We start from the raw sequence: 27,644 nt of genomic DNA on the forward strand, positions 1-27,644 counted from the left end.
GATCATCAAGCTCTGACTACATTGCCATCCACACGTGGCACAGGTCACAAACCAATGCGTTTTACTAGATGGGCAGCACGCCTGCTAAACTTCAACTACGATGTTGAGTTTCGTGCTGGAACACACAATAGAGTTACTGATGCTCTATCTAGACTGCCACTTCCTACTACAACACATGAAGCTGAGCAAACTGATGATGAAATTATTGTTCAGTGGATCTCCGCATTATTTGCTGATGCTTCAGCAGTTACAAAAGCTGAACTACAAAATGCGACGGTAAAGGATGAAGTCCTTAAAGGAACACGTTGCCTTGGATCGGTCGAGTTGGTCTTTGAAGAGCGTTTTTTATAAAATGCATATGGGTAGAAAGATGTTGTAAAAGTAGAATACAATGATCCACACAAACATGCCTCGAAATTGCGTGGTTTTCCTTTTAGCTCGTCGACTAACACGTCGGCCATTTATGGGGGTCAAAATTTTGACTCCCATAAATGGCCGACCATGTTAGTTCGCACAGTAGAAGGAAAACCACGCAATTTCGAGGCAAACTTGTGTGGATCATTGTATTCTACTTTTAAAACATCTTTACAACCATATACATTTTATAAAAAACGGTTACAAACGCTTTTGTTTTGACCAACTCGTCCGATCCAAGGCAACGTGTTCCTTTAAGTCAGTCTCTAAGTACATCATGTCCGGTTGGCCTCCGAAACATGAAGTCACAGCTGAGCTATCAGACTACTTCACATTCAAGGATGAACTGTCAGTTGTTGATAACTGTATTTTGCGTGGTAACCGTTTTGTCATACTTCCTGCTCTCCAGCCTACCCTGATTACCATTGCGCACCAAGGACATCAAGGAATTGTACGCACCAAACAACGACTTCGCGCATGCTATTGTGGCCTGGTATGGACAAACAAATTGAACATCAAGTTCGCAATTGTGCTGCTTGTCAGAATAGTGACAAGACGGCATATACTCGCATTCCGCCATTGCAACCAGTTCCACTTCCAGCTCAACCATGGCATAAGCTTGCTATTGATATTTGTGGTCCCTTTAAATACGGCCCACAGGAATGTAGATTTGCGATTGTTGTTATGGACTACTACAGTAAGTGGCCTGAAATTGCGTTTTCTGCCAACGTCACTTCGCAGTCCGTCTGCTCCATGCTTGACTCTATTTTTGCGAGGGAAGGGCTGCCTAATGAGATAGTTTCAGACAATGGGGCTCAGTGCGTTTCTGCAGAGTTTGAGTCATACTTGAGCAAGCGTGGTATCAAGCACATTCCCACATCACTATACCATCCACAGGCTAATGGACTCATTGAGAGATTCAATCGCGTTCTCAAGCAGACTCTACAAATTACTACTCGCGAACGTAGACCATGGAAAGTCGCAGCGCTTGAACTACCGTATTTTCCTGCGGATAAGACGCTCGGCGGACAAGGCGCAGGACGCTAAAATGACCAAAATAATTCAAACGTCAGCAGACAAGGCGCACCGCCGCAAAAGGCGCACGTTTAACCGCACACAAAAGAACACCTGGCGCCACCCGGTGTCGATACATTGACTTAAAGACGTAATTTGTTGCCTTTGAGAACCTACGTATACCGACCTTTATCCAATCAGCCAACGCTGTATATTGTTAATAACATAAAGTTCGGCCCAATCAGCGGGCAGAAACCATGGTCCACGCACTGTCTGAAGTTAATTTTATTTGCAACGTGAACACAATGCCTCCCTGGACATCCGACGTCCCGCAACGAGGATCCTTGGTAATACAGATACATTGCAACGACAGACGGACGTAGCGTGTTTGTAGTAATGTATCGTACGGCCAGGATGTCGCTGCTTGCACATTAATATGCACATGTACACTGTGCATTGCGCTGCTCAATCTCGAGATTGCACAACAGATGTTGGAGACACGTGGGCACCGTATTGAGCGATGTTCGCCGACGGGTTGCGCTACACCCTCGCATTTGCGCTGCCTGGAAATGCGCCAAAATTCACACGTGACTGTGCGGATCCAAAGCATGCCCAGACATAGCCTGACCGTATACATACGCGGTCAAATTCCATTGCGGACTTGAGAGCAGTGACTATTTGGGCATCTATGTCACTGCACGTTCAGTGTATCCAATGGGAATCACTGGATCTAGCGGCAGGGACCCGTCTTTATCCTTGCGGATAAAGACAGGGGCCCAGTCTAGCCCAGACACGTCGAGTCTTGTCTCAATGCGTTTATTGCTGGTTCGCGTAATTTTTACAAATAGAGGGCGTTTAACCTCACGCTATAGACCTTTTCGCAAATACTGGGGCGCGCGCGTAAAGCTTGGAATTAGGTGCATTGTGGTCTTGCTGGTAGCAAAATTTGATTAATATCTATCCCACAATGCACCTCATTCAACAGTCTGCGCTTGCGCATTGGTATTTGCGATAAGGTCTATTACATCGTTCCAAAACGCCCTCTAGCGTTCAACTTTTCTTGTATTTATTGTCACACGCACAGTAACAACGACTATAGGGGTGATATTTGCTTTTGTGTTGCGTGTTATAGCCCTCGGAACGGTTGCGTTTTGGGGCTAATTTTCTGTGTCATTTTGAGAGATTTTCGAGTCTGAACTTGGACATCGTTGATTTTACAGGCAAGTTTCATGCAAGGGCAACCATCATTTTCACAACCATTCCTACCCGAAGTTTTGAAGCAATAAAATAGTTCAATAAAATAAATTCTTCCCTAATTTTTTTGGGCTAGTGTTGTATTATTTTATTTGGCATTCCAAACAAATACAAATCATATCCTAGTTCTCATAATACTTTTTAAAAGCAAACGTCAAAAAAGAGGCAATAAATATTCAGCCTAAAGCACACTTCAGAGATCGTTGTTCTCTACAATAAAAACCCTCAAAATTTACCACACAATAGCGGTTGGGTGAATGACGTGTGAATGAAGTTATTGACTGTCAATCGTTTTCGGAACGAATACACGGCCACACAGAAAAACGTTTGTACGCCGCCGACGTGTGTTCCGAAAGCTAGACGCATTGCGGCATTAATGGAATGAAAGAACGGTCATGGGAAATAAACACGTTGCAGCATTGTTGGAATAATCGGACCGTCTGGGGGATTGCGGCATTGTTCGAACGAAAATACGGTCTCAGTGTCTGAATAGCCTTGTTCGACCGCATTATGGAGTAAGGATTCTTCACACAAAGATCGTTGATTTGAACTGGACATGTAGGTATTTTTTATTTCACGCAGTGATCATCAAAAAAAAAGTCAATCGTCAGCAGACAAGGCGCACCGAAAGATAAGACGCATCGATGTTTTTGGGGTCAAAAAAGTCAGATAAGACGCGTCTTATCCGCAGGAAAATACGGTATTGTCTGTGTACAGAGCTACTGAACATGCAACTACTGGGAAATCACCTGCAGAACTCTTGCACAATCGACCTATGACAACTACCCTGAACATTCGACCTACAGAGATTGCAACAAAAGGTTGGATTGATGTTCGTAATCACGTTGGACAAAAAACAGGAAAAATACATGCAGTACACTGACCAGAAGCGTGGTGCAGTGCAACTGCGTTTTCAGAGAGGAGACTATGTGCGTGTCAAAAATCCGTGACATGTTCATAAAGGCTCCAATCGCTATGGACCTCCTCACCGTATCACTCAATCCAAAGGTCCATCTACTTACCAACTCAATGATAGTCGCACATGGAACGCAACACACTTGACCATGTCTCAGACACCATTCGATCAAGTGCCTACAGCTCAAACAAAAACTGATACGCCTAAACCTGAGAACCGACCTAAGAGACAGATTAGAAAGCCTACTTGGGCTAAAGACTATAAGAATACTGTTCATTTCATGCCAGTTCAAGCAAAGTGAAAGAAAAACAAAAGTGTTCCTTAACTGATTTAACTTGTATTACTTTATTGATTTTTTCAAACTCATGGATCTTTATACAGTTAACTATTTGCCATACATTGCTAGAATTGTTACACTTAAAGTTCTTCTTTTATTTGTGAGGGGAGAATGTTGTGTTCATGAAAATGTAATAGTGCCTTCTTGTGACGGCTGTAGTACAGAACGCCATGTTGGAATAATGTAAGAATTACGAAGGCTGAATAAAGAAGTGTTGTGTTGAATTCATCTATCTAGAACTGTATTACTTGAGATTACATACGCATGTACATAACAAAGTGCATGAAATGGATACATCATGCATTTGCAAGTATAAGCAAAGCAACCAAGAATACATTTGAACTACTTGACATACTTGAGAAAGCAGTGAGCCTGATGTGGTTTTGTAACATGTTTACTGGAGAAGTTGCAAAGATGCTACATGGACAAGGTACATGTACAAAACCAGATGGAATAGAAAGCACAAAGCAAGCCTACGACAACAAATTCACAGAGGTGACTCGCAAACTAGATAACGTTTCTGAAACCATGCTGAAAATGATAGAAATACTAGCCAAGAAGGAGGAAAACTTAGACATTGTTATCAAAGAAAAAGTTGGTAATTACATGGATGAGAGGAAGGAAAAAGAGAAGAGAGAATTTAATCTTATTTTCCATAACATCGCAGAAGCAGAGAGTGAAAATGTTGAAGACAAGAAAATGCAATGACATCCATGAAGTAAGAGAAGTACTTAACTACCTACAGGTTGACGAAAATGTGCAAGTAGATCAACCCGTGAGATTAGGCCGAAGAGACGCAGAGTCAAGTAAACCAAGACTTTTGAGAGTAACTATAGACAGTACATCAGAAAAACAGAATACACTAACAAAAGCGAAGCAGCTTAAGGGGCATGAGACGTTTGGAAGAATATACATCACTCTAGACCTGACACCAAAAGAAAGGGAGGTGAACAGGAAGCTGCGAGAGGAGCTAAGAACCAGGCGTTCTATGGGAGAAGAGAGCCTTATAATTAGAGGTGGAAAGGTGGTCAAAGGCATAAGGAGACCAAACTCCAATTTTCGAGCCCACGACAGAGAATGCACCGCGTCAGGAGAAACAGGAACCAAGTAAAGGATTCACAGATGCACATGTAAATAGAAGCACACGCACCTACACAGCTGCACCCTACACAGAGCACAGTGACCCAGCATCAAAAAACTGTACAGAAGCACGGTTCTTCATGAACTGCTACTATACTAGTGCTAATAGTTTGCTAAACAAGTTCGATGACCTACAAGTGACACACTGTTAGTCAGGGTTTGCTATAGAAGCCCCAGCAGTTAAGACATTAACAATGATGCACTAATGGAACAATTGATGTTGATCCGATATTATGAAAGTCTCGTAATAGAGTGTCGCGGCCGAGTGGTTAAGAGCATCGAATTCAAGTTCTGGTGCTAATTCACCGGAGTGTGGGTTCGAATCCCGGTCGTGACACTTGTGTCCTTGAGCAAGATACTTTACTATAATTGCTTCTCTTCACCCAGGGGTATAAATGGGTACCTGCGAGGGTAGAGGTTGATATTGTGAATGAAAAGCTTTTGGAGCGCCACGGCAGCTCGGGGCTGTATACTCCCTAATGGGAGCTGAGAAAGATTAAAGGGATGTTTATTAGCTCAATGACCAGGGCACTAATGTAAAGCGCATTGATACGGTTTATTGTGAAATGCGATATATAAGAACTTGTTATTATCCTGATAATGGGAGATTTCAATTTTAAGGAAATTGACTAGGATTTAACCAAAGTGTCAAAGCCAGCGACAATCACCCAGCCACCAAATTTTTTGACATTTCCCAAGATCTTTATCTTGTTCAACATGTGAGAATGCCTACCCGCCACAGAGAAGGACAACGATCGTCATTATTGGATTTGGTCTTTACAAATGAGCAATTCATGGTGAGAATCCACTGGGTAAAAGTGATTGTGTAGGTCTTGTTTGGACTTATGTTTGCAACTCTGGCATCACATCAACAGACAGGAACCTTCGGAGGCGTAACTTTAAAAAGACCAACTACAACCACATGAAGAATCACTTTAGAAGTAGTATTGACTGGGAAGATGAGATGGAAGACTTAACATGTGAAGAAGCATGGCAACTATTGAAAGACAATTATGAGCAAGCAGTAAACAATAGCGTTCCACTTCAGAAAGATAAGAAGTATAAACCTCAATGGTTGAAATCAAGTGCCAGAAATCTATCAAAAAGAAATATGCACTGTACCAGAAATACAGAAGGACTGAAAACTATCGTGACTATGTTGAGTACAAACAGCAAAACAACAAGACAAGGAAGTTAGTGAGAAAGGCACAAGCTGAATTCGAGCATAAATTGATGAAACAGTTTTAAAAGCAGAAACCCAAGGCATTTTACAGCTACGTTAGGAAAAAGCAAAAAGTTAGAGTGGGAGTATCACAACTCAAGAAACCGAACGGAGACTTAACTGATACAGACCAGGATGCAGCAGAAATGAGTTCTTCCATTCTGTCGACACCAATGAACCAGATGGAGGAGTCCCACAGATGGATAGGCAAGTTGGGATTAACTGCTTCCGAAGCAACATTGTTTTAGCAGAGGATGAATGAAGTCAAGAAGAGGTTAGACGCCTTAAACCCAGACAAATGCCCAGGACCTGACACCATACACCCCAGATACTAAAGGAGTGCAGCCAAGAGCTAGCAAGGCCTTTCTTCCTGCTATTTAGGAAATCTCTTGAAAGCGGTGACCTACCGAGTGACTGGAAGATAGCAAGAGTAACCCTGATCTTTAAGAAAGGCTCTAGAACCAAGGCTGGCAACTATAGACCTGTATGTCTCACCTGCATTTCCTGTAAGATTTTGGAAACTATAATACGTGAAAGAATGTTAGAGCACGCAAAGAATCAAAACATTTTCAAAGATTGTCAGCATGGTTTTATGCAAGGCAAGTCATGCCTTACCTATCTACTAGAGACTTTTGAAGACATCACAAACAGTCTGGACGAAGGTGATGCTATTGACATCATATTCCTGGATTACCAGAAAGCGTTTGATTCGGTCCCGCACAAGAGACTGTTAGAAAAACTACAAGCATACAATGTATGGTTATGATGGAAAAGTTTCCAATTGGATCAAATCCTTCTTGACCGGGAGAACTCAAAAAGTGTCTGTAGGAGGAGCGTCGTCAAACTCAACGGATGTAATGAGTGGCGTCCCCCAGGGGTCGGTACTGGGACCCATCTTATTCATTTTGTACGTCAACGACCTACCAGACCACGTGAAAAGTAACATCAAAATGTTTGCCGATGATACCAAATTATACAGTACAGTAAATAAAGTAGAAGATGCAGCAAAGATTCAGGACGACTTAGACAACCTCCAGAAATGGTCAGAAAAATGGCTGCTACGTTTTAATGCTGGTAAATGCAAATATGCATATTGGATCAGGCAATCCACACTGCACCTATCACATGGCCAGACAACCTTAGGCACAACTGACACAAAAAAAGACCTTGGAGCGTTTATATCCAATGACTTCAAGCAGAGCACACAATGTACGAAAGCTGCACTAAAGGGTATGAACAGCCTTCGAGTCAAGAAAAGATCTTTCAAGAACAAAGATGTCGACAGCTTTTCAATTCTGTACAGGACCTACATTATAAGGCCACATTTGGAGTATTGTGTTCAAGCCTGGAACCCTGGATTAAAGAAGGACAAACAGTTTTAGAAAAGGTACAGAGGAGAGCTACCAAGTTGGTGCCACAGTTGAAAAGCCTGCCCTATCTACACAGAAAGACTTCTTTTAAGCCCTGAACTTATACACACTAGAACAAAGATGACTGAGAGGTGACCTTATTGAAACCTTTAAGTAGGGTTTTCAGCTGTCCACTGCAAAGTGAAGACACGCACACAGATCAGCCCATCGAACATGAAATATCATGTTTTCAACTCGATGAAAAAGAAATAAAACATAATTCAATTGCGAATTTTTTTATACGAACGGAAAGCTTGAAATCTCAGCTTTGCGATCATGTACACAAACGTATAGAAATTCATCTGGCTCCGTTACGGGAGACGATAGTCGGACGAAACCGAAATAGTTCTAGGAGTATCATAGCGTCATACGTTATCGACCCTCACATGCTTTCGAAGCCCAACTTTGATTCCCGTTTACCGCGAGACTGTGCAAGCTGCACCGGTTGCAGAAGATATGCAGTTTACTCACGGTCTGTATTTTTATCAGGCTTAATCATGCTGAGAATAAAGTTTCCTGACATTGGTTATGCTCAAACATTTATAAAATGATTGATTTTTGGTACAAATCACTAGTGCATTATTATGCCAACATTCAAACGAGTCAAAGAAACATCATCCAACCTCGAAAGTTCAAAACAAAATTACTATCTGCAAGATAAAACAGGATGAAACTTTCATCCTGTTTTAGTCACTAGATGGATCACGTGAGGTGGCTACTATTTGGGATTCTATGGTGTGCCAATATGAGGAAAAATTTAAAATATTTTAAGTGAAAATGACAAAAAAAACTTTTTTTGATTAACTGTGTACTGTAATAAATTCTGATAAGCGTACAAAATATTAAGTCTATATTAAAGAGAATCTATCATAGATTGGTTTCTTATCTCCTGAAACAAAACATTACTGAATACTGGTCTGAAATGGGGGAAAACGGATCGTTATGAAGTGTGTGTTTCAAGGGGGGTGGTGTTTTACTTTGGTTAAGTACTAATTGAATAATATGTTTGATTTATTTTGCACGCCATACTAGCTTCGGAATATTAAATAAAATACCAAGCAATGAAAGGTGTGAAAACATACTACGTTGCTCCAATGTCGTGCATGCATAAGCACTGTAGTGTTAATGGCGGACTGTCTCTCGCAACGAAAGCCAAAACTTTAAAAATGTCAACACACCATGAAGTGAAATGGTTATTGTTAAAAAATTGGATAGATGATTTAAAAAAAAAAAAAATAATAGTTTTTGATTGTGAACAATTTTCCTGTTATCCCACTGAAAACACATGACACCAGGATACTTAAAGTATCCTGGTGTCATGTGTTTTCAGTAGGATAACAGGAAAATTGTTCACAATCAAAAACTATTATTTTTTTTTTTTTAAATCATCTATCCAATTTTTTAACAATAACCATTTCACTTCATGGTGTGTTGAAATTTTTAAAGTTTTGGTTTTACGTTGCGAGAGACAGTCCGCCATTAACAGTGCTTATGCATGCACAACATTGGAGCAACATCATATGTTTTCACACCTTTCATTGGTTGGTATTTTATTGAATATTCAGAAGCTAGTATGGCGTGCAAAATAAATCAAAAATATTATTCAATTACTACTTAACAAATTTAATTACATTTTTGTCCTAAGGCATTATGGCTACTATATTAAAATCCAGAGATATCATAAGGCATGAAAGTAAAACACCCCACCCCTCCTTGATGCACTCACACTTCATAACAATCCGTTTTCCCCCATTTCAGACCAGTAATGTTTGGTTTCAGGAGATAAGAAACCAATCTATGATATTTTCTCTTTAATGTAGACTTAATATTTATTACGCTTATCGGAATTTATTACAGTATGCAGTAAATCAACAACAAAAAATTGTTGTCATTTTCATTTAAAATATTTTAATATTTTCCCCACATTTGCACACCATAGAATCCCAAATAGTAACCACCTCACGTGATCCATCTAGTGACTAAAGCAGAATGAAACTCAATCTAGCAGATAGTAATTTTGCTTTGAACTTTCGAGGTTGGATGATGTTTCTTTGACTCATTTGAATGTTGGCATAATAATGCACTAGTGATTAGTACCAAAAATCAATCATTTTATAAATGTTTGAGCATAACCAACGACAGGAAACTTTATTCTCAGCATAATTAAGCCTGATGAAAATACAGAACGTGAGTAAACTGCATAGCTTCTGTCACCGGTGCAGCTTGCACAATTTCGCGGTAAACGGGAATCAAAGTTGGGGACCGACAGTGGCGTAACCAGAGGGGGGGCAGGGGGGGCCGGCGCCCCCCCCGCTCAGAACCCTTGCCCCCCCTCTTGCCCCCCCCCCATATGAAATCAGAGATAAGTATAATCTTATAGGCCTTATATATAAATCGTTTAAGGCTGCATAAAATGCTGTCGTAAAAAGGAAAACTTTTATTCATATCAGTAGGCCATATGTGGACTATAACATGAAAAATGCGTGGAAACGCGCGCGATCGTATTGGCGGTAAATGTTTGTTGTGGTTTTGCGGTTACAGAGAGTGCAGGATGTGACAAAGTTCTGTTAAATACGTGGTGGTCTGAACGCAGACCAATACTAATAGCTCCGTTAACACAACTTAGTCAGATCATGGAGGTAGAAATTTCTACCTCCATGGTCAGATGCACTACAGAGAAATTTACTCCAGCAAAATGGCCAGCGAAAAAGGTTGCTTAGACCATTTCTTCTCATTTGAAGCAAGCGGTGCAATTGAGAGGTAGGCCTATTTTAAATATCCGTTTCATAACTAAAATGTGATTAATAAACACCCACAATTTCGATCCTGTATTTTTTTTTTTTTGATGGCTTACACTTGTTACAATAAGGCCGAGTAAAAAAAAAGAAACATGTTTAGTGTCTATGGGTTTCTCAAAAAAATGAAGGAGGAGGGCCTTTTTACTTTTTTATTTCAAGATGGCCGCCATGAATGTCAAATATAAACTATTTTTTTCTGTTGCTGAAATACACAAAACATTAATGAAACAGTTTGGTCAAGGCATTCAGACAAGACATTCAGAATTTTTGTTGTTGCTGAGATCATTTAAAATAACCCTTTTTCAAAACAAAAACAAAAAAATGTGCATAAAAAAAACTTAAGAAAAAAAAGAGGTGTCCTGTAAAAAGGAAGCGGGCAGCGGCGCTAAACATTTCTATTTTTCTATTTTTACTTGACCTAATATTATTATGTTTTGGGTATTTACACACCAACAAAGCCTTTTTGAGAATGCCGCGTACAACTCTAAATGGTACTTGGTGACCACAGTTGGTAATTTAATCCTTTTATACAGTCAAAAAGTTTTATCTTATACAAAATGACATGTTCTCTAAGATTTTGTTGTTTTCGCAATCTTTTGGTACCTGCTGACTATAGACTGTTTTAGAACTGCATTGGTGTGTATCAACTATATATCACTTAACATATTTAATAATAATCTTGTACTTCTTTGGCCCCCCCCCCCAAATTTAATCTTTGCCCCCACTTGCCCCACCAAATGAAAATGTCTAGTTACGCCACTGAAAACATATGAGGGTCGATAATGTAGCGATAGTAAGCAGACATGCCAACCTCTGGGATCACAAAACTGTATTCTGAAACCCCAAAACCTGTATTTTGCATCAAAAACCTGTATTTTTTTTTTAAACACGCGTAAACGTAGTTTTAAGCCCGAGACAGGCAAAATAGAGAAGGTGTGAAGGCCATTAAGTTATCAAACAGCCTAATTAAACCAGTCAATTAAAACTTGAATAAAAAAATAAAAAATAAAATAAAATAATTTTTTTTTTTTAAATTGGGCAGAGGTTTCCCTACGGGTGGTTAACCCAATGGAACAGGTTTTGTATGAAAAAAGATATTGATAAATCATATCTTAAAGACATTGATTAATCATATCCTATTTCATATAGAAACCCTTGTCAATTAAATATCATTTTCTTTGTCAAAAGAAGACAAGTACAAAACAAAACCAATTTAATTTCAATGAAGAAGACAAAAAAAACAAATCATCCCAAAAAGTTTCGTTTGTTGTATTTGGGGGCATAGTTCTTAAATTTATCTTATAAAAATCTCGCTTCAGGCGCTCAATATCTTTTGTGTCTTTATTTTGGCAAAAAATTCTTTTGCAAACTCGATTCGTCTGTTCACAAAACGACCGATACCATATAAGGGCATTTGACAACAGCGCCCTCTGTTGTTCAATGAATTGTGTTAGACGGGTTCCCTGTGAAATCGGGGCCTTTCTCAAACCACGGCTTGGGGTCCGGCTCAGGCTTAGGCTCCGCGTGCTGTGTACGCAGCTTGCATTTTGGAGCAGCGCGTATTGCACGGATATCAGCACGCGGAGCCTGAGCCGGAGCCCAAGCCGTGGTTTGAGAAAGGCCCCGGGACGTCAGATAAACTGGCGTGTAGTAAGCAATGCAGGTTTGTGCCACTAGCGTGCGTGCAATGATGGATGCGAGGGAATCTCCGTTGCGCTCGCTCGATGTGTGGTGAAAGTTGAATAAGGAATACCCCCGTGGAATAATAGAGTTCACTGGATAATCATTATCGGCCGTAAGTAGTCGGCCGAAAACTTATTTGTGTCAATACAAAAATATTGAACTTGAGTTAAAAAAGGGCACGACGGCCAACTGGGATAAAATTGTATTTTTGCGGTGGCGATGCTCAAACCGTATTTTTTTTGCAAAACCCGTACACCCGTATTTTTTACAAAAACCCGTACGAAATACGGGAAAAACGTACTAATTGGCATGTCTGAGTAAGTAGACTAACGTACCTGGAAACCTCAATGGTTCAGCCGTGACACCTTTCCGATTCAATGCTTCTACGAGCTTTTTACATTGTGTTGATTTTCCAGCTCGATCACAGCCCTCGAGAACAATCAAAGCCCCTCGTTTCATATTGAAAATGAAAGACAAGGTGGATGAAGATATATAGAGATTGCATAGGAGTAAAACAGGAATTCCGAATGCAGAACCTAGGACGTAGTACGGTGTGATGAAGGGGGAAGAAACAACTCTCCCGAGGATGAATTTCGCGCGCATTTTTTGGCGCGCGCGGCTCGCGGATAAAGACAGGGGGTAACAGTGTCTCGACTATAGAGGGCGTTTATCTGCTCACTTTTTTGACACTAGCTAGCTTACACGTCCTCAACTCTACTCTAGCTCATGGGCTTAGCTAGCAAGGCCAACAAAGTAAGTTTTGGATTGTTTGTTTATGATTATTTTATTCCACCAAACGTTAGCTCACAACTAAATTTCACATCATAGGTATAACCATGGAGGAATAAACTAGTATTCCTCCATGGTATAACATGATTGAGCTTCGGCCGTGTGTGCACGTCACTATGGGGCGCCGTTTGTCCATTAATTGTTTGACAATTTTAAGGCATGTTTTTACCATGGTTTACAGCAATTAGATGTAAACCATAAAAACTGTTGCCACATCCTGTTATGGTTTACATACCAGTAAAGTATTTGTTGTGTCTAAGTTTATGGTTTACAAACCATGAACATACAAAAAACATTTACAAATCGTGGTTCATAAACCAAGAAAATTTACGCATCTTAAAAACATGGTTTATAAACCATAAAAATTGAAGCATCAAATTCATGGTTTAGAAATCATGGTTTACAAACCAAGAAAATTGAGACATCTAAAAACATGGTTTATAAACCATGAAAATTTTAGATAAAAATCGTGGTTTACAAATCATGGTTTACAAACCATAACAAATGAACCATAAAATCATGGTTTGTGACAATGGTTTATAAACCATGAAAATCGAGACTTCTTAAAAAACATGGTACGCAACTTTTTTATGGTTTATAAACCATGATTTGTGAGTGCACGTTTTTATGGTTTAAGTTTTTGTGCCTTTTCTTCAAATTATTTCCTCAATGGTGTTTTGAGTGATATTGTAGGATTCATTAGACATTGAGGATCAAGTTTGTGTTTCTAGAATTTGTGTCATGATTTTCAAAAGTGGTAAAAATGGAGCAAATCTGCTGACTAGCTGTCGAAATTGTACGTTTTTAACCATTTCGCCCTGCTCACATTGCGTCTGCTTCGTAACCCTCCGGCTACGCCGTGGGCAGGAGGGTTACGTTATCGCAACTATAATCACTAGTGCATTATTATGCCAACATTCAAATGAGTCGAAGAGACATCCAACCTCGAAAGTTCAAAGCAAAATTATCTGCTAGATTGAGTTTCATTCTGTTTGTCACTAGATGGATCACGTGAGGTGGCTACTATTTGGGATTCTATGGTGTGCAAATGTGGGGAAAATACTAAAATATTTTAAGCGAAAATGACAACAATTTTTTTTATTTATTTACTGCATAACTGTTATAATTTATATAAATTCCGATAAGCGTAATAAATATTAAGTCTACATTAAAGAGAAAATATCATAGATTGGTTTCTTATCTCCTGAAACCAAACATTACTGGTCTGAAATGGGGGGAAACGGATTGTTATGAAGTGTGATTGCATCACAAGGGGGGTGGGGTGTTTTACTTTCATGCCTTATGATATCTCTGGATTCTAATATAGTAGCCATAATGCCTGAGGACAAAAATGTAATTAAATTTGTTAAGTAGTAATTGAATAATATTTTTGATTTATTTTGCACGCCATACTAGCTTCTGAATACTCAATAAAATACCAACCAATGAAAGGTGTGAAAACATATGACGTTGCTCCAATGTCGTGCATGCATAAGCACTGTTAATGGCAGACTGTCTCTTCTTGCAACGTAAAACCAAAACTTTAAAAATTTCAACACACCATGAAGGGAAAGTGTTATTGTTAAAAAATTTGGGAAAAAATATTTAGTTTTTGATTGTGAACAATTTTCCTGTTATCCTACTGAAAACACATGACACCAGGATACTATTAAAAGCGTAACCCGCGCCATCTTGGATTGAAATTAGAAGGTCCAGTGGCATGGCATCCTTGTGGAAATCAACACGGTTAAGTGTGTGGAATTCAATACTCTTGTGTGGTTTCAGACGTCGGGTTGCAAGTCTACAAAACCCTGACCCAAACTCCCACTTACAAGTCATCTGATTGGATGAAGTTTGGGCAGCGATCGTGTGTCAACCACTGGTCGATGTTGTTACCAGACTTCCTAGAAATCTTTCTGACAGGGGACTCATTGGACAGTGTTTCGCAGATGGTTCTCCGGATTGGTTCACTCATTGCCGCGCAGGGTCGAAAGGGTCGAAGAAGCTGGGTGCCAGGACAAAACCGAAACAAATTTCACGAATTTGCATTGAATGAATGAAGTAACTCACAGATTGATGTTTCGCAGTAAGCTTGGGCGATATCACGATATTATCGAATATCGCGATATTAACTCGGAAACGATTTCGATATCGGATGGATTTGGTTTTAATCGAAATATCGATATATCGCGATGTATCAGTATCAAATGACAATATTGATTAAATATCGCGATGTATTTGCTAGCTGAGACATCTTGCACCTAGGTTTGGAGTAAAACCAGAAGAATAGGTCATTAGAACACCTCTCTTATGCTATGACTGTCTCTCTACAACTTTCACTGTGAGTTTTAAGACTGATTATTTCAAATTTCATTAATCGCGATTATATCGAATATAGCGATATATTGTCGGCGATATATCGTGAATAAAATAAATTGATATCGCCCAAGCTTATTTCGCAGGCGACCATGTGTCAACCAATATATTATAAAAGCATTCACTTCCAAACGGCATGAGAATTATCATGATGGACAAGGATGGGATCAAACGGAAGCTTTATAATTTGGAAACATTGGGTAGGGCCGGCTATAGGTTGGAATGTGTCTAAGGGAACTTTACAATTAATAACATTTTGGAGTGGGGGGGGGGGGGGGCCTTACACAAAGAGCCTAACCGCTCCTTACATGTACATTCTGGTCAGTGTATTGTGAGTGGTGTGTTGTCTGGTTTTGAGACAGGTCACCTGTTGCTTGGTGAATGAGGTCGCCGTGGGACCACTTTAGGTTGAAAGTGGGTGGCGACCTCGGACTTACAAAAATCTCCATACAGAAATTGCACTATTGATGCAAAACGTATCTTGCTGTTTTTAAACTATGGACACTATCTTTTGCCAGTAAACTCAAATGAGTACATGAATACCGTTTTAGAATAGGTTTGTTCATGGAGGTATAGTGTTGCAGTTTCAGAGTTTACCCCATCACGGAAGTTTGTGAAACTTATACACGTACGTCAAAGGCTGTTTTGAAGCTGTAAAAAAGAACTTTGCATTTGGTCAAAGTTGTTAAGCAAAACGAAATTAAGTTTCCTTTTGAATAAGTTCATTCACAAAATTGGTTAGAGCTGTGTCGGTCAGGTCTCAGAATGTACATTTTGCCAAATCCATTTTGTAGCCTAATTTAGCAATCGGCCCGTCGGGTTGGTTACTTGAGATAATATTAACAAAAGAGACCTCATGCGGCTGAATGGATACATTTTTAGGAGTTTGTCTATTGACCCAAACTGGACGTAACAAACCCTAAAAATAACTTGACATGCTTTCTGAAAGTGTAATAAGTTAAAGACAATTAAGGGGTGAGGACGAATTTATCGTTTTTATTTAGTTTGTACGATATAGGGTTCCAGAGATATGGGATGTATTGAGGTTTGTTCCTAGAGCAGCATGAACATGAATGCGATCAGAAGTTGTGTCGTTTGTCGTTAAAATTTTGTGGGATGCAATAAGCCCAAAATGACAATAAACAATACACTTATTGACGTTCACGTTCACGTTTAGTGCTCCCGTAACGTGCAGCCTATTGACCAGTAAGTTTACAAGACCAATTCAGATGAGAATAAACTAAAAAGAGGCCTATGCTCTTATCGCCCCCCCCCCAAAAAAAAAGAAAAAAAAAAAAAAAAAACAGTGGATAAACTAGATTAGTGGCACACAGCATGTTCCGAAAACTCGCTATGTAGCAACGCTATGTATCGTGGGACGTGAAAATGTCATTTTTTGACAATGTTTTTTAAAAAGGAAATGCAAGCATTATGAATGTAAACTGCGCCATTAAAGTATCTAAACACTTACAAATGGTCAGATTTATCGGAACCTGAAATAGTATACTCACAAATAATTATTCATTTCTACTCACCGTTAACTTTTGCACATTTTGACACATCTTGTGTTGCGCTACGATGTTGTTGGGTGGATTTATGGGCACTTGAGTGGCTTAAGGTCGAATTTCAAAAGTTGCAAAAGCTCCTATTCTAGCTAAATCGTTGTATAGGTGGCATACTATTTCAGGTTCCAATATATCTGACAATTTGCAAGTGTTTAGATACTTTATTGGCGCAGTTTATATTGAGTGTGTGGGGAAAGTTTTGGTAGTGTTACAAAAGAAACTTTAGTTATTGCTGACTAACGGTCAGTTTCACCTATCAACGCTCATTTGAAAAACGTATAGCGTTAAGGAGGCCCAAAATATTAGACCCCTATAAGGCTCACGGGGGAGCCTTATAGTTTCTAGAAGTATGCATTTAAGGTACGTCGTCTAACCCAAAACAAGGTTGGCGCAGCCATTGCAAGTAGTGGCGGACGTGTGCAATAGCTTCATTTTGAGTTAGAATTATGAAGCCATGCATAAATATTAAGAAAGGCGTATAACACCCTCACCCACATTACATTTCGAAATATTTGTGTAAAGGATTTTCATCATCTAGCGGGGTGCCGTGCGAAGCGCGGCATCCCGCTAGTAAATGATTATGTTGGGCGCTATCGGTCAATCTTCGCGATCAACCGATCGCGCTGCGCTATCGACCGATCGCGCTGCGCTATCGACCGATCGCGCTGCGCTATCGACCGATCGCGCTGCGCTATTGAAGTATCTATTGGTCGCGCAGCAATCAGTTGATCGCGCAACAATCGGTCGATCATGCAATAATCGGTCGATTGCGCAACAATCGGTCGATCGCGCACCAATCGGTCGATCGCGCAACATTCGTGCAGGAATGGTTCATTTTGGGTTAGAATTATGACGCCATGCATAAATATTAAGAGAGGCGTATAACACCCTCACCCACATTACATTTCGAAATATTTGTGTAAAGGATTTTCATCATCTAGCGGGGTACCGTGCGAAGCGCGGCATCCCGCTAGTAAATGATTATGTTGGGCGCTATCGGTCAATCTGCGCAATCAACCGATCGCGCTGCGCTATCGACCGATCGCGCTGCGCTATTGAAGTATCTATTGGTCGCGCAGCAATCGGTTGATCGTGCAACAATGGGTCGATCACGCAACGATTGGTCGATCGCGCAACAATCGGTCGATCGTGCACCAATCGGTTGATCGCGCAACATTCGGCAGCGAACATGCGCGATCAACCGATCGTGCGGGAATGGCTCAGCGCGATCAGCCGATTGTGCAGGAATGGTTTTGCGCGATTGGCTGATTGTGCAGGAATTGTTTGGCGCGATCGGCCGATGTGCAGGGGGCCGACTTATTCACAAACAAAGATGTAAGATTGATCAAAACTGCAAATCAATCGTAGTTGCTAATTAAAGTGTCACAATACGAATCACTATGTGTATGGTGATACTGAAAATTTTTCTTGCAATGAATTTATTGCTTTGAGAAATCGCCCCCAGAAATGGTTTACCTGCACGATCGGTCGATCGCGCAAACCCATTCCTGCACGATCGGTCGATCGCGCAAACCCATTCCTGCACGATCGGCTGATCACAGAAAAAAATACTCGTAGCGCGATTGGTCAATCGCGCAAAGATGTTCACTGCGCAAGCGACCGATTGTTTGGCACACCATAAAATCCCAAATAGCAACCACATCAAGTGATCTATCTAGTGACTAAAGGAGAATGAAACTCAATATAGCAGATGATAATTTTGATTTGAAATTTAGCGGTTGGATGATATTTCTTAGACTCATTTAATTGTTGGCATAATAATGCACTAGTGATTTCTAACAAAATTCATCATTTTATAAATGTTTGAGCATAATCTAGGACAGGAAACTTTATTCTCAGCATGATTAAGCCTGTGAGTAAACAGCAGAGCTTCTGTCACCGGTGGAGCTTGCACAGTCTCCCTGTAAATGGAAATTTACATCAGATTTCATAATTTTGACATTATCGGTCATTTAGTATGACCGATATTATTAATGTCAAAATTTTGAAAAGGAATACAGCGCCCCAGTTACTGGGTCTACACATGACCGTACTTGGCTTGGCCAGGTGGTCGGTCGGTCTGGTGAATTCTATCCCCATCTTTTTTGTTTATCTTAATTATAGTCATACATTTTTGACCCCCAACTTTTATTCCCATTGTTTACCGCCAGACTGTGTAAGCTCCACCAGTGACAGAACTTCAGAAGCTCTGCTGTTTATACTCTTGAAGCAAGGTCTGTGTTTTCGTTAGGCTCAGCCGTTCATAAAATATCATGCTTTTAACTAAGTTTGAATAAATTTTCCTGACGTAGGTTAAGTTGCGATAACGTAACCTTCCTCCCGACGGCCGCGGGGAGGTTTTGTCACAAAAGGGAGAAATGGTCCAACACGTACAATTTTGACATCTAGTCACCAGATTTGCCCCATTTATACCACTTTCGAAAATCATGACACAAATTCTAAGAACACAAACTTGAAAAATTATGTGATTACTTCAACATAGACAGAGACACAATCACCAGAGGCAGCCAACTTCATTCTTGGGGACTTCAATTCATGCCGTTTGAATCATTGTCTTCCCAACTTTCATCAATATGTAAATTGCCCAACCCGGTGTCGCGGTCTCAGATGTCCGGCGTGCTAAAAGATCCGGGTGATCTGATGTCACCGGCATTTCGGCACGCAGTATTCACGGTTGTTGCGGGCGTGAGTCTCCTGTGCTCTGCCACCGCCGCAAATAAATGTTTGAGACCTCTTTTGTTATCGTACGAGATGCTTTTTCGACTGGCAGCCCAAAACCCTCTATCTGGCTTTCAGATGAACCTTCTTCATATCATGATTTCCTCAAATACTTTATTATGTGATTATTTTTTTTGCAATACTGTCGTAGACGCTCCACTCGTTCACCACACGATTTACTTATGAACGCCGCCATGACAGCTACGAGCTTGAGCAAAACAGTCGACTCAGCAGGGCACTAAAATTGACTACTTTTGCTTGCTGTCCGCAAGTATGGCATGACGTAGTGATAATACTACTGTATTTGGTAATCCGGATCTTTTAGCACGCCGGACATCTGAGACTGCCATGCACCGGAACCTTGTCTAGACCTCTGCTATAAGAACATCGGAGGTGTTTACCGAGCTAAAGGATTGGCAGGACTTGGAATTCAGACCACAATATGATTCAGCTGACCCCTTTGTATCAACCCAGAGTGCGCACCGTACTCGTTCAAAAGCTGAACGTCAAATCATGGACTGCAGAAGCTACTTCGGAACTTTGCCATTGTTTTGCAATCACTGACTGGAATAAACTCATAAACACTGCCACTGACTTAGACAATGCTGTGGAAGTAGTCTCTGCTAACATATATTACTTTGTTACTATTTTCAGTGGTGTGTATTTTCTCTGGTTAGATTCATTATTGCAGCTTCAGATAGGTGTAACAGCAATGCTATTGTAGTCATTTGAGAAATTAAGAAGTCTGTTCTGGGAGAATAATACTTCATTAACTTGGAAACTGCACAACACAGTGACACATGTTTTTTTATTCTGAATTGCAACATTTTATCATGTTTTATTAAAAGTTTTATTCATTTTAAAAACTTAAAATGACTTGTAACACTTTATTATCTTTGTTGTTTTTATTTTCAGTGAAGTTGAGTATCAGCACAGGACCCAGTAATATCAGTGTACATGTCGATGAATATGATGAAAAAACAGTGTATGTGAGATTCAGCAGTAATACACTGATTAAGCAGACAGTCAATGCTCTATAGATGCATCCTGCTTGTTCAAAGAGTACCACCAACGTATGTGTAATTGCAGTTTTTATGCATTTACCAACCATGTGTACATGTGGACTTTGATTTGCTTCAAACTGTCAGGGAGGTACATGTATGTAGATCCTGCTACATGTATGTAGATCCTGCTACATGCATTAACTGTTGTACATGTACATGCATGTAAGTGAAAATTAAAGATGACATCCAACTCAACAAGATATGACTGCTTAACTGCCCCAACGATAGCAGCCAGTGACAATGAACATGACGCTGTTGGGCTTAATATTGGCAAAACACAACAAGAGACTTCTAGTACGGTTCAACTGGCAAATCCACTTTCTAGAAAGTTGAACAAGATACTTGAAATAAGACTTGATAATGACAAGGTAAGTTTTGGTAAAAATCATCCACTGTGTATTAAAGTTATGTAATCGTGTACATTTTATAAGCCTTTTTACATTATACATGTTGCACGCTGTGACGGGATCCATGGCTATTTGCACACCCGATTGGGGCAAGTAGCTCCCGAGGCGAAAGAATTTCTGTTGTCATCATAGAATCATCTTCAAACATATTATGACGGAATATTGTATAGTTTAATCACAGTTGAAAAAGGGAGTTACATACAACAGGAAGCTCAAGAAGGATTCATCCTGTTCACAGTTTTGCTATTGGTTGTAAATTTGTAATGTAACATGTACATGTACATTTTCTTGGCTACAGAATAAACTTTACACATGGAAAGTTTCTTTTTTATTGGCCCACAAGATGAACTAGTCTCTCACCTCCAACCCAATAATAAGTATTAAGTAGTTTTTTCCTCGCAGCTTAATAGGTGGAATGGCTACAACATTTGTTTGAATGCCCAGATGTCTGTCCGACTGGGCACCTTGGTTATGGGACAATTCCAGTTAGAAGTGAGATCTATGGACTTGTAAATTGAGCAGGGAATGGTGCTGAGTAATGGCTAATGGCTAACTGGTTTATGGATGGTACATGTAACTCATGTTTTTGCACCCTTACCATAAAGGCAACTTGAGTCATATAATGGTAAAAAGGTCATTGTGCTCAGGTATGGTATAGGTGCATGGTGCATAAACTTTTTGCAATTTCTGATATAAACCTCCCCATCTTTTGAAATACTTTTTTGAAGGATATTTTGGAAGCATTGAAAGCTTTGTCAGAGTTTTTTGGTGAAAACACCCTCAGGAGTCGAAGAAATCTGCGAGGTGAGATTGAACGAAGAAGCCTTGGAATAAGTGAAGAATTTGCACAAGCATTTGAGATAGTGAAAGAGGTGAGCATAATAACAGAAGCTTTGAACATCCATCAAGAGTTCCTGCCTGTATGATTGTACCATCTGATTACATGTTTTTTCATAACATGATTACATGTTTTTTCATAGTGATACATAATCATAACCCCTAAAACCATTGTAAAATGACTAGTGCACTCCCAGTAAATCTTGCGCCAAGCTAGTCCCAACAAAAGTGAATTTTTGTTTGTGCACATAAGAAAGCTTTTAAAAGCTTTTATAAATGCTGACCTGAACTTTTGACGAATAGCGCCCTCGTGCCATTTTCAATGCTTCAACTCGATGCACCCACATGACAACAGGCTATGATTTAATAGATGTTAAATTTGCATCGGGGATAAAGAGTATTAATTTTTGGGTTTTTACCCATACACCGATGTGTGTTAGCACTGTATACTCAGTACTTTCCCGAGTCCTGTGAAAAAATATCTCAGGCATTTTACTCGGGTGGGATTCGAACCCACGACCTTTGCAATTCTAGAGCAGTGTTTTACCAACTAGACTACCGAGGTTGCCCGGCAGCTAGAGGCAGTTCGAATCCTATGTTTTGGCAGCGGGTACCGCAACGATATAATAGATGTTTAATTTGACACTGCTCTAGAATTGCAAGGGTCGTGGGTTCGAATCCCACCCGAGTAACATCTATTATATCGTTGCGGTACCCGCTGCCAAAACAAAGGATTCGAACTGCCTCTAGCTGCCGGGCAACCTCGGTAGTCTGATTGGTAAAACACTGCTCTAGAATTGCAAGGGTCGTGGGTTCGAATCCCACCCGAATAACATGCCTGTGATTTTTTCACAGGACTCGGGAAAGTACTGAGTATACAGTGCTAACACACATCGGTGTATGGGTAAAAATAAAAAAAATAAAAAAATAAAAATTAATAGGCTATGATTTGAAATGTTGATTTTGTTTACTTTTCACCCCAAGTCCCGTCCACCTCAAAGAATTTAAGAAAAATCATTTTTTTGACCGTGGACAAGTATTACGCAAATATTTTTGTTAAATGACTCTTAAAGGGAAGGTACATGTTTGGTAATTACTCAAACCAAATACCAACTTAAAAACTGACTTGGTAACGAGTATTGGAGAGCTGTTGATAGTATAAAACATTGTGGGAAACGACTCCTTTTGAAGTAACGTAGTTTTTGAGAAAGAGGTAATTTCTCACTAAAATATTAAAAGACTTCTAGTCTTTTATTCCTTTCTAATAATACAAATTCGTCCAACAAGCAGACAAGGGTGTTTTTTCTTTCATCATTTTCTCGCAACTTAAAGACCAATTGAACCCAAATTTTCACAGGATTGTTATTTTATGCTAATGATGGGATACACCAAGTGAGAACACTGGTCTTTGACAATTACCAAACGTGTACATTGCCTTTAAGTTGTAAGCAGTTTCATGTTTTTAATATTTAATGAAATTCCTGTTTCTGTTAACAATTGTTTTGTATGTATTGGATGTTTATTGCCTGGTGTTTTACACATAAATAATCTGTAAACTGCTGTGACCCTCTTTTTACATTATAAATAGTGTTTTTTTATTATTTGTTGTCTGTAATTTTTTCACAAAAGTTTAGATTGTAAATAAAGTTGTACACTTTGTCAATTGTAATGTAAACTCACATTGATTCAGCTCTTACACTGCCTAATTAATGAGGGTTATTATAGCTGTTTGGGTAATCATGGAGACATTCTTGATTTATGTGGATCTTGAAATTCATTTTTTTCCCCTCCAAGTTGATTTATGTCTTAACAGTAAAGTAAGATTTGTTGTTTTTCTGGTTTCACCTTTTGTAGGGTTTAGACAGTATTCATGATGATGTCGAATCAATGAGATCAAGTTGCCATGATATGACCAAGCGATTAAAGGTATGCAATCCAGACATTTATTACATATCATTTCATGCACATTTTAAAGGTATCAACTCATGAAACATTAAATTATCTAATCAGTACCATGCTATAACCCCCTTATGGTTTATCATTCAGTATAATTTTTTACCATTCCCGATATCAGCAAAGTTGGTGAGTCAACTGTACAAATTGTCCATTCCTTCACATCACAAACTGGACATTCACAGAATTGTTCATTTCACTCACAAACAATATGTTTCCTCCCATGGCCAAACAAATGCACTACTTTAAGTTTCAATCAAATATGAAAAATACATTGTACACAAAATAAGTTAAACAGAGTTTTTATTGTGACAAATTATATCCTGTAGGCCTTTTGCATTTTAATTGATGTTAAACAAGTATTTTCTACATGTGTACAGTAGCTACATGTGTGTTCTGACACTAAATTTTCTTGTCCAATAATAACTTCTACAAACAAAACATATTTTTTCTGCAGTTCTTAAAAAGTAGCCTTTGAATATCTCAGCTACATTATATATCAAGCAGTGAACATTAAGTTTTATGGACATGACAGAGTGTTTCTTTTTGAGACCCCAGTGATGTTCAAACTTGCTTTACTTGTGATCTTAATAAATGATGAGTGTGATTTGTGGGTTTTTACCCTGCAGCCCGATCAGCTGAATGGGTGTTGTCATTGCCTACGACGTCCATTCTGCTGGGCACTTTCAAATCCAGACACTTAATTGGGAAAGAAGTGACATTTGGACTTGGGTGGGGGGTTGCCATTTGGTATTGATTTGAAGTTGGGATTGCAGGGGTCGAAATTAACTACATTTTCAAGGTAGCCCACAGGGCTAGTAACCCTGAATTTTTACTAGCCCTGAATAAATTTCAGTAGCCCTGGCTGGATTTTTGTTTCCTTCTTTATTGCATTGATTTAATTGCTTTGATATACTAGGCGCCGAGCTAACATTATGTTGACAAAAACCAAACAATGACCATACCCTTTCATTGTAGAAAAGATTAGAATAAAATAATTTTAAAAAACAGTCTATACTCACAAACTTTTTGTTTTTTTGAAGAAGGTTTAACTCCTTCCAAAAAAACGCCACATAATGGTGACAGCAGACCTGCCAACCTTGTCTTTTATTGTTCGAGTACCACATAGCGCAGCCGCATAAATCAGAAGCCCAGTGCACAGCGGCATAACCCAGAAGCCCAACTACTTGTACTGTTGTCGGCACAATGCTAACAGTCAGTCCGAAAACCGGGAAAAAGAAGAACAAATCGGAGGGGAAAACAAATATAAAAAAATTGGACTTTGAAAAAAAAAAAAACTTTAAAAATATTTTCCGGCAAAAATATTCCTCAGACAAAATGTATAGTGGGTAGGCCTGGGCGAATTATTCGAACATCCGGTTAATGGCGAATAGGTTTTCCTATCCGTAACCGCGAATGCCTTTTTTTTCTTAACCGGATATCCGCATAGGGCGCGAATACCTTTTTACAAACCGGATATTTCTGTAATTACAACCGAGTAACCGGATATTCTTTAATATCCGAATATCCGCGGACGTCGGGCGACAACTGACATGAATGTTTTCTCTGAATCCTTATGAAACTTCTATTAAAACAGCATAAAACAGCATATATTAAGTAGTTAACTATGCTCACCTCCGTGAAGAGTTAAAACAATGACATTTCTGACGTAATTTGTTCAAAGATTACAAAAGTTTTCCTTCACGTAGAGTCAATCACGATCAAAAGAAAAAAGCAAATCGCCATCTTTAAATTAGATCCGGTCATTTTTATGAATGAACCGAGTGACACTGTCTAAAACTTATATCAATCCGCCCATATGATCTCATTCACAAACAAATAGCGCCCTCTAGCGGCGAAAAAACTATTCGAATATCCGGTTAATTTCGGATAGTTGGCCAGCGGTATCCGAATAACAAAATTTCACTATTCGCCCAGCACTAATAGTGGGCGGGGAAAAAATCCCTGTGAGGCACGGCAAAAATGTCGCTGGCGCACGCCCCCGAAATTCCTCAGACTTTATCCCAATGTTGGGCCAACATAGTCTGGTTCCCAGACCCAAAAATCTCCGACTAGGCTCTGTCGAATTTAGGGTCCGGTATCACCCAAAATCACGTGACCAAAAAGGAGTTATCCGAAATGTTCCGAACGTGTTGTCGTCAACATTCGGACAGTATCGTTGATGGTCGGACATTTCCGGGTGTCTATGGTTGCATTGTAAACAGAATCCATGGAATCATAATGTCAGTCCTGTTTCTGTCGGCCGTAGATCCAGGAGTTTTTGTAAAAAAAGCTTTTTTTTACCGCGAAATAGTAATAAGCGGTGGTATCCGGCTTGTTGTCTTTCGACGTCTAAGGACGATACCATTACACTGCAGGGATAAGTTCTAAGGGCTCAGCCTCAGTTGTATTGTTGTCTTTTCTGCTGCTGGTTTTTTGTTATTGTAAATAATTTTTTGAAGTAACAAGGGGAGATTTAAAAATAATATTTTTTTCAACTCTATGAGAGGGCACACACCCTGATTATCTTGTATTTTGTATTACCCCTGTGGTATAATGGTATCTATCGTCCAGGTACGTCGAAAGACAACATGGCGGATGCTACCGTTCGTTTATAATTCGGGGTAAAAAAACCCATTTTTTTACAGTTAAAAATACAAGTTTTTCAACAGTTTGAAGGTGATTTAGATTCATATGACCCTTGTACATATATTTAACGGTGTCGTGAGTTGTCGGTATTTAGTGCGACCCTTCCGATCAGGTGCAGACATGGTTTCCCTGGAGATGACCCCCGACCCTGACAAGTTGCGTCATGCTCTATTTTTAACCGTGGGTGATACCTGACCTAAGATTTTTAACGATAGACGTCAAGGAATCTTTGGTCAGGGAACCAGACTAGGGCCAACACTGTTCAGAGCAAAAAATTCCTCAAGAAAAATACGGCGATGCCGAACACGTGTGTTGTGTGCACATACATCCATGTATACGGCTATATTTTATGTACTGTACCAGATTGACCAAAACTGGATTGCGCCATTCCCACTCCCTCTGTTACGCATTGGTTTATTCGTTTTCCAGCAGGAGTTAGAATTTAAAATATAATTCTAAGCACAACCTCTTTTTTATCAAAGTGCATAATGATCACTCAGATGCAGGGTGTCTTTGTTTGGTTGTTTTTGCACTTGGGGTCGAACGAATGACAGTTGAAGAAATTGAGAACAAAATTGTCCGTTCGTGTCGCGGACGTTACGTTAGTACAATCAACCGGTTAACCAGGCGATGCGTCGTTTTTGTGTGTGCGTGAGTGTACTGTACGTAATGTAAGTATAGTTATTTACTGCAGGCAACATGATGAGACTCGGGACTTACCCTTCTTGTTATGACAGCGCTAGCGGGAGGGTGATCTGATATCAAAATATTTATTATCGCCCGATAACGAAATAAAAACAAGAGAAAATTCTACAACTTATTGTTAACACAGAAATATTTATGTTTGTTAAGATGTGAATTTGCTTTATTTTTCCACTAGCCCGCCGGGCTACTAAAACTGGGGGAAACGGTAGCCCGGCTGTCAAACTGGTAGTCCCGGGCTAGCGGGCTACCGGCAATTTCGACCCCTGGATTGTTGTGGGATCAAACTTGAAAGTTGAAATAGGTTGGTGTGCTAGGTGTTATGATGGTAACTCCAGTTAGAAGTGACATCTAAATTCATGGTCACCCATGAACA

At 39.7% G+C, this 27,644-nt stretch overlaps 2 protein-coding genes across 6 annotated transcripts in view; one reads left to right on the forward strand and one right to left on the reverse strand.

Moving 5' to 3' along the window:
* Positions 1-12,802, reverse strand: part of LOC139944867 (thymidylate kinase-like) — a 34,924-nt gene extending 22,122 nt beyond the window's left edge. The window contains exon 1 of the mRNA XM_071942014.1: positions 12,523-12,802. Within this exon, the coding sequence (XP_071798115.1) occupies positions 12,523-12,790 (268 nt within the window). The 5' untranslated portion in view covers positions 12,791-12,802. The remainder of the gene's footprint in view (positions 1-12,522) is intronic.
* LOC139944865 (conserved oligomeric Golgi complex subunit 6-like) overlaps positions 12,207-27,644 on the forward strand; it is a 66,755-nt gene continuing 51,317 nt past the window's right edge. For 3 of the 5 annotated variants that reach the window (XM_071942010.1, XM_071942011.1, XM_071942007.1), the window contains exons 1-5: positions 12,852-12,940; positions 19,089-19,151; positions 20,572-21,088; positions 21,856-21,999; positions 23,819-23,890. In XM_071942010.1, the coding sequence (XP_071798111.1) occupies positions 20,900-21,088; positions 21,856-21,999; positions 23,819-23,890 (405 nt within the window). In that variant the 5' untranslated portion in view covers positions 12,852-12,940; positions 19,089-19,151; positions 20,572-20,899. Of the gene's footprint in view, positions 12,300-12,851; positions 12,941-19,088; positions 19,152-20,571; positions 21,089-21,855; positions 22,000-23,818; positions 23,891-27,644 lie in introns of those variants that run through there. The other 2 variants (XM_071942008.1, XM_071942009.1) reach the window with 2 other exon arrangements.

This window comes from Asterias amurensis, chromosome 12 (assembly GCF_032118995.1).
Source record: "Asterias amurensis chromosome 12, ASM3211899v1".
Taxonomy (NCBI): domain Eukaryota; kingdom Metazoa; phylum Echinodermata; class Asteroidea; order Forcipulatida; family Asteriidae; genus Asterias; species Asterias amurensis.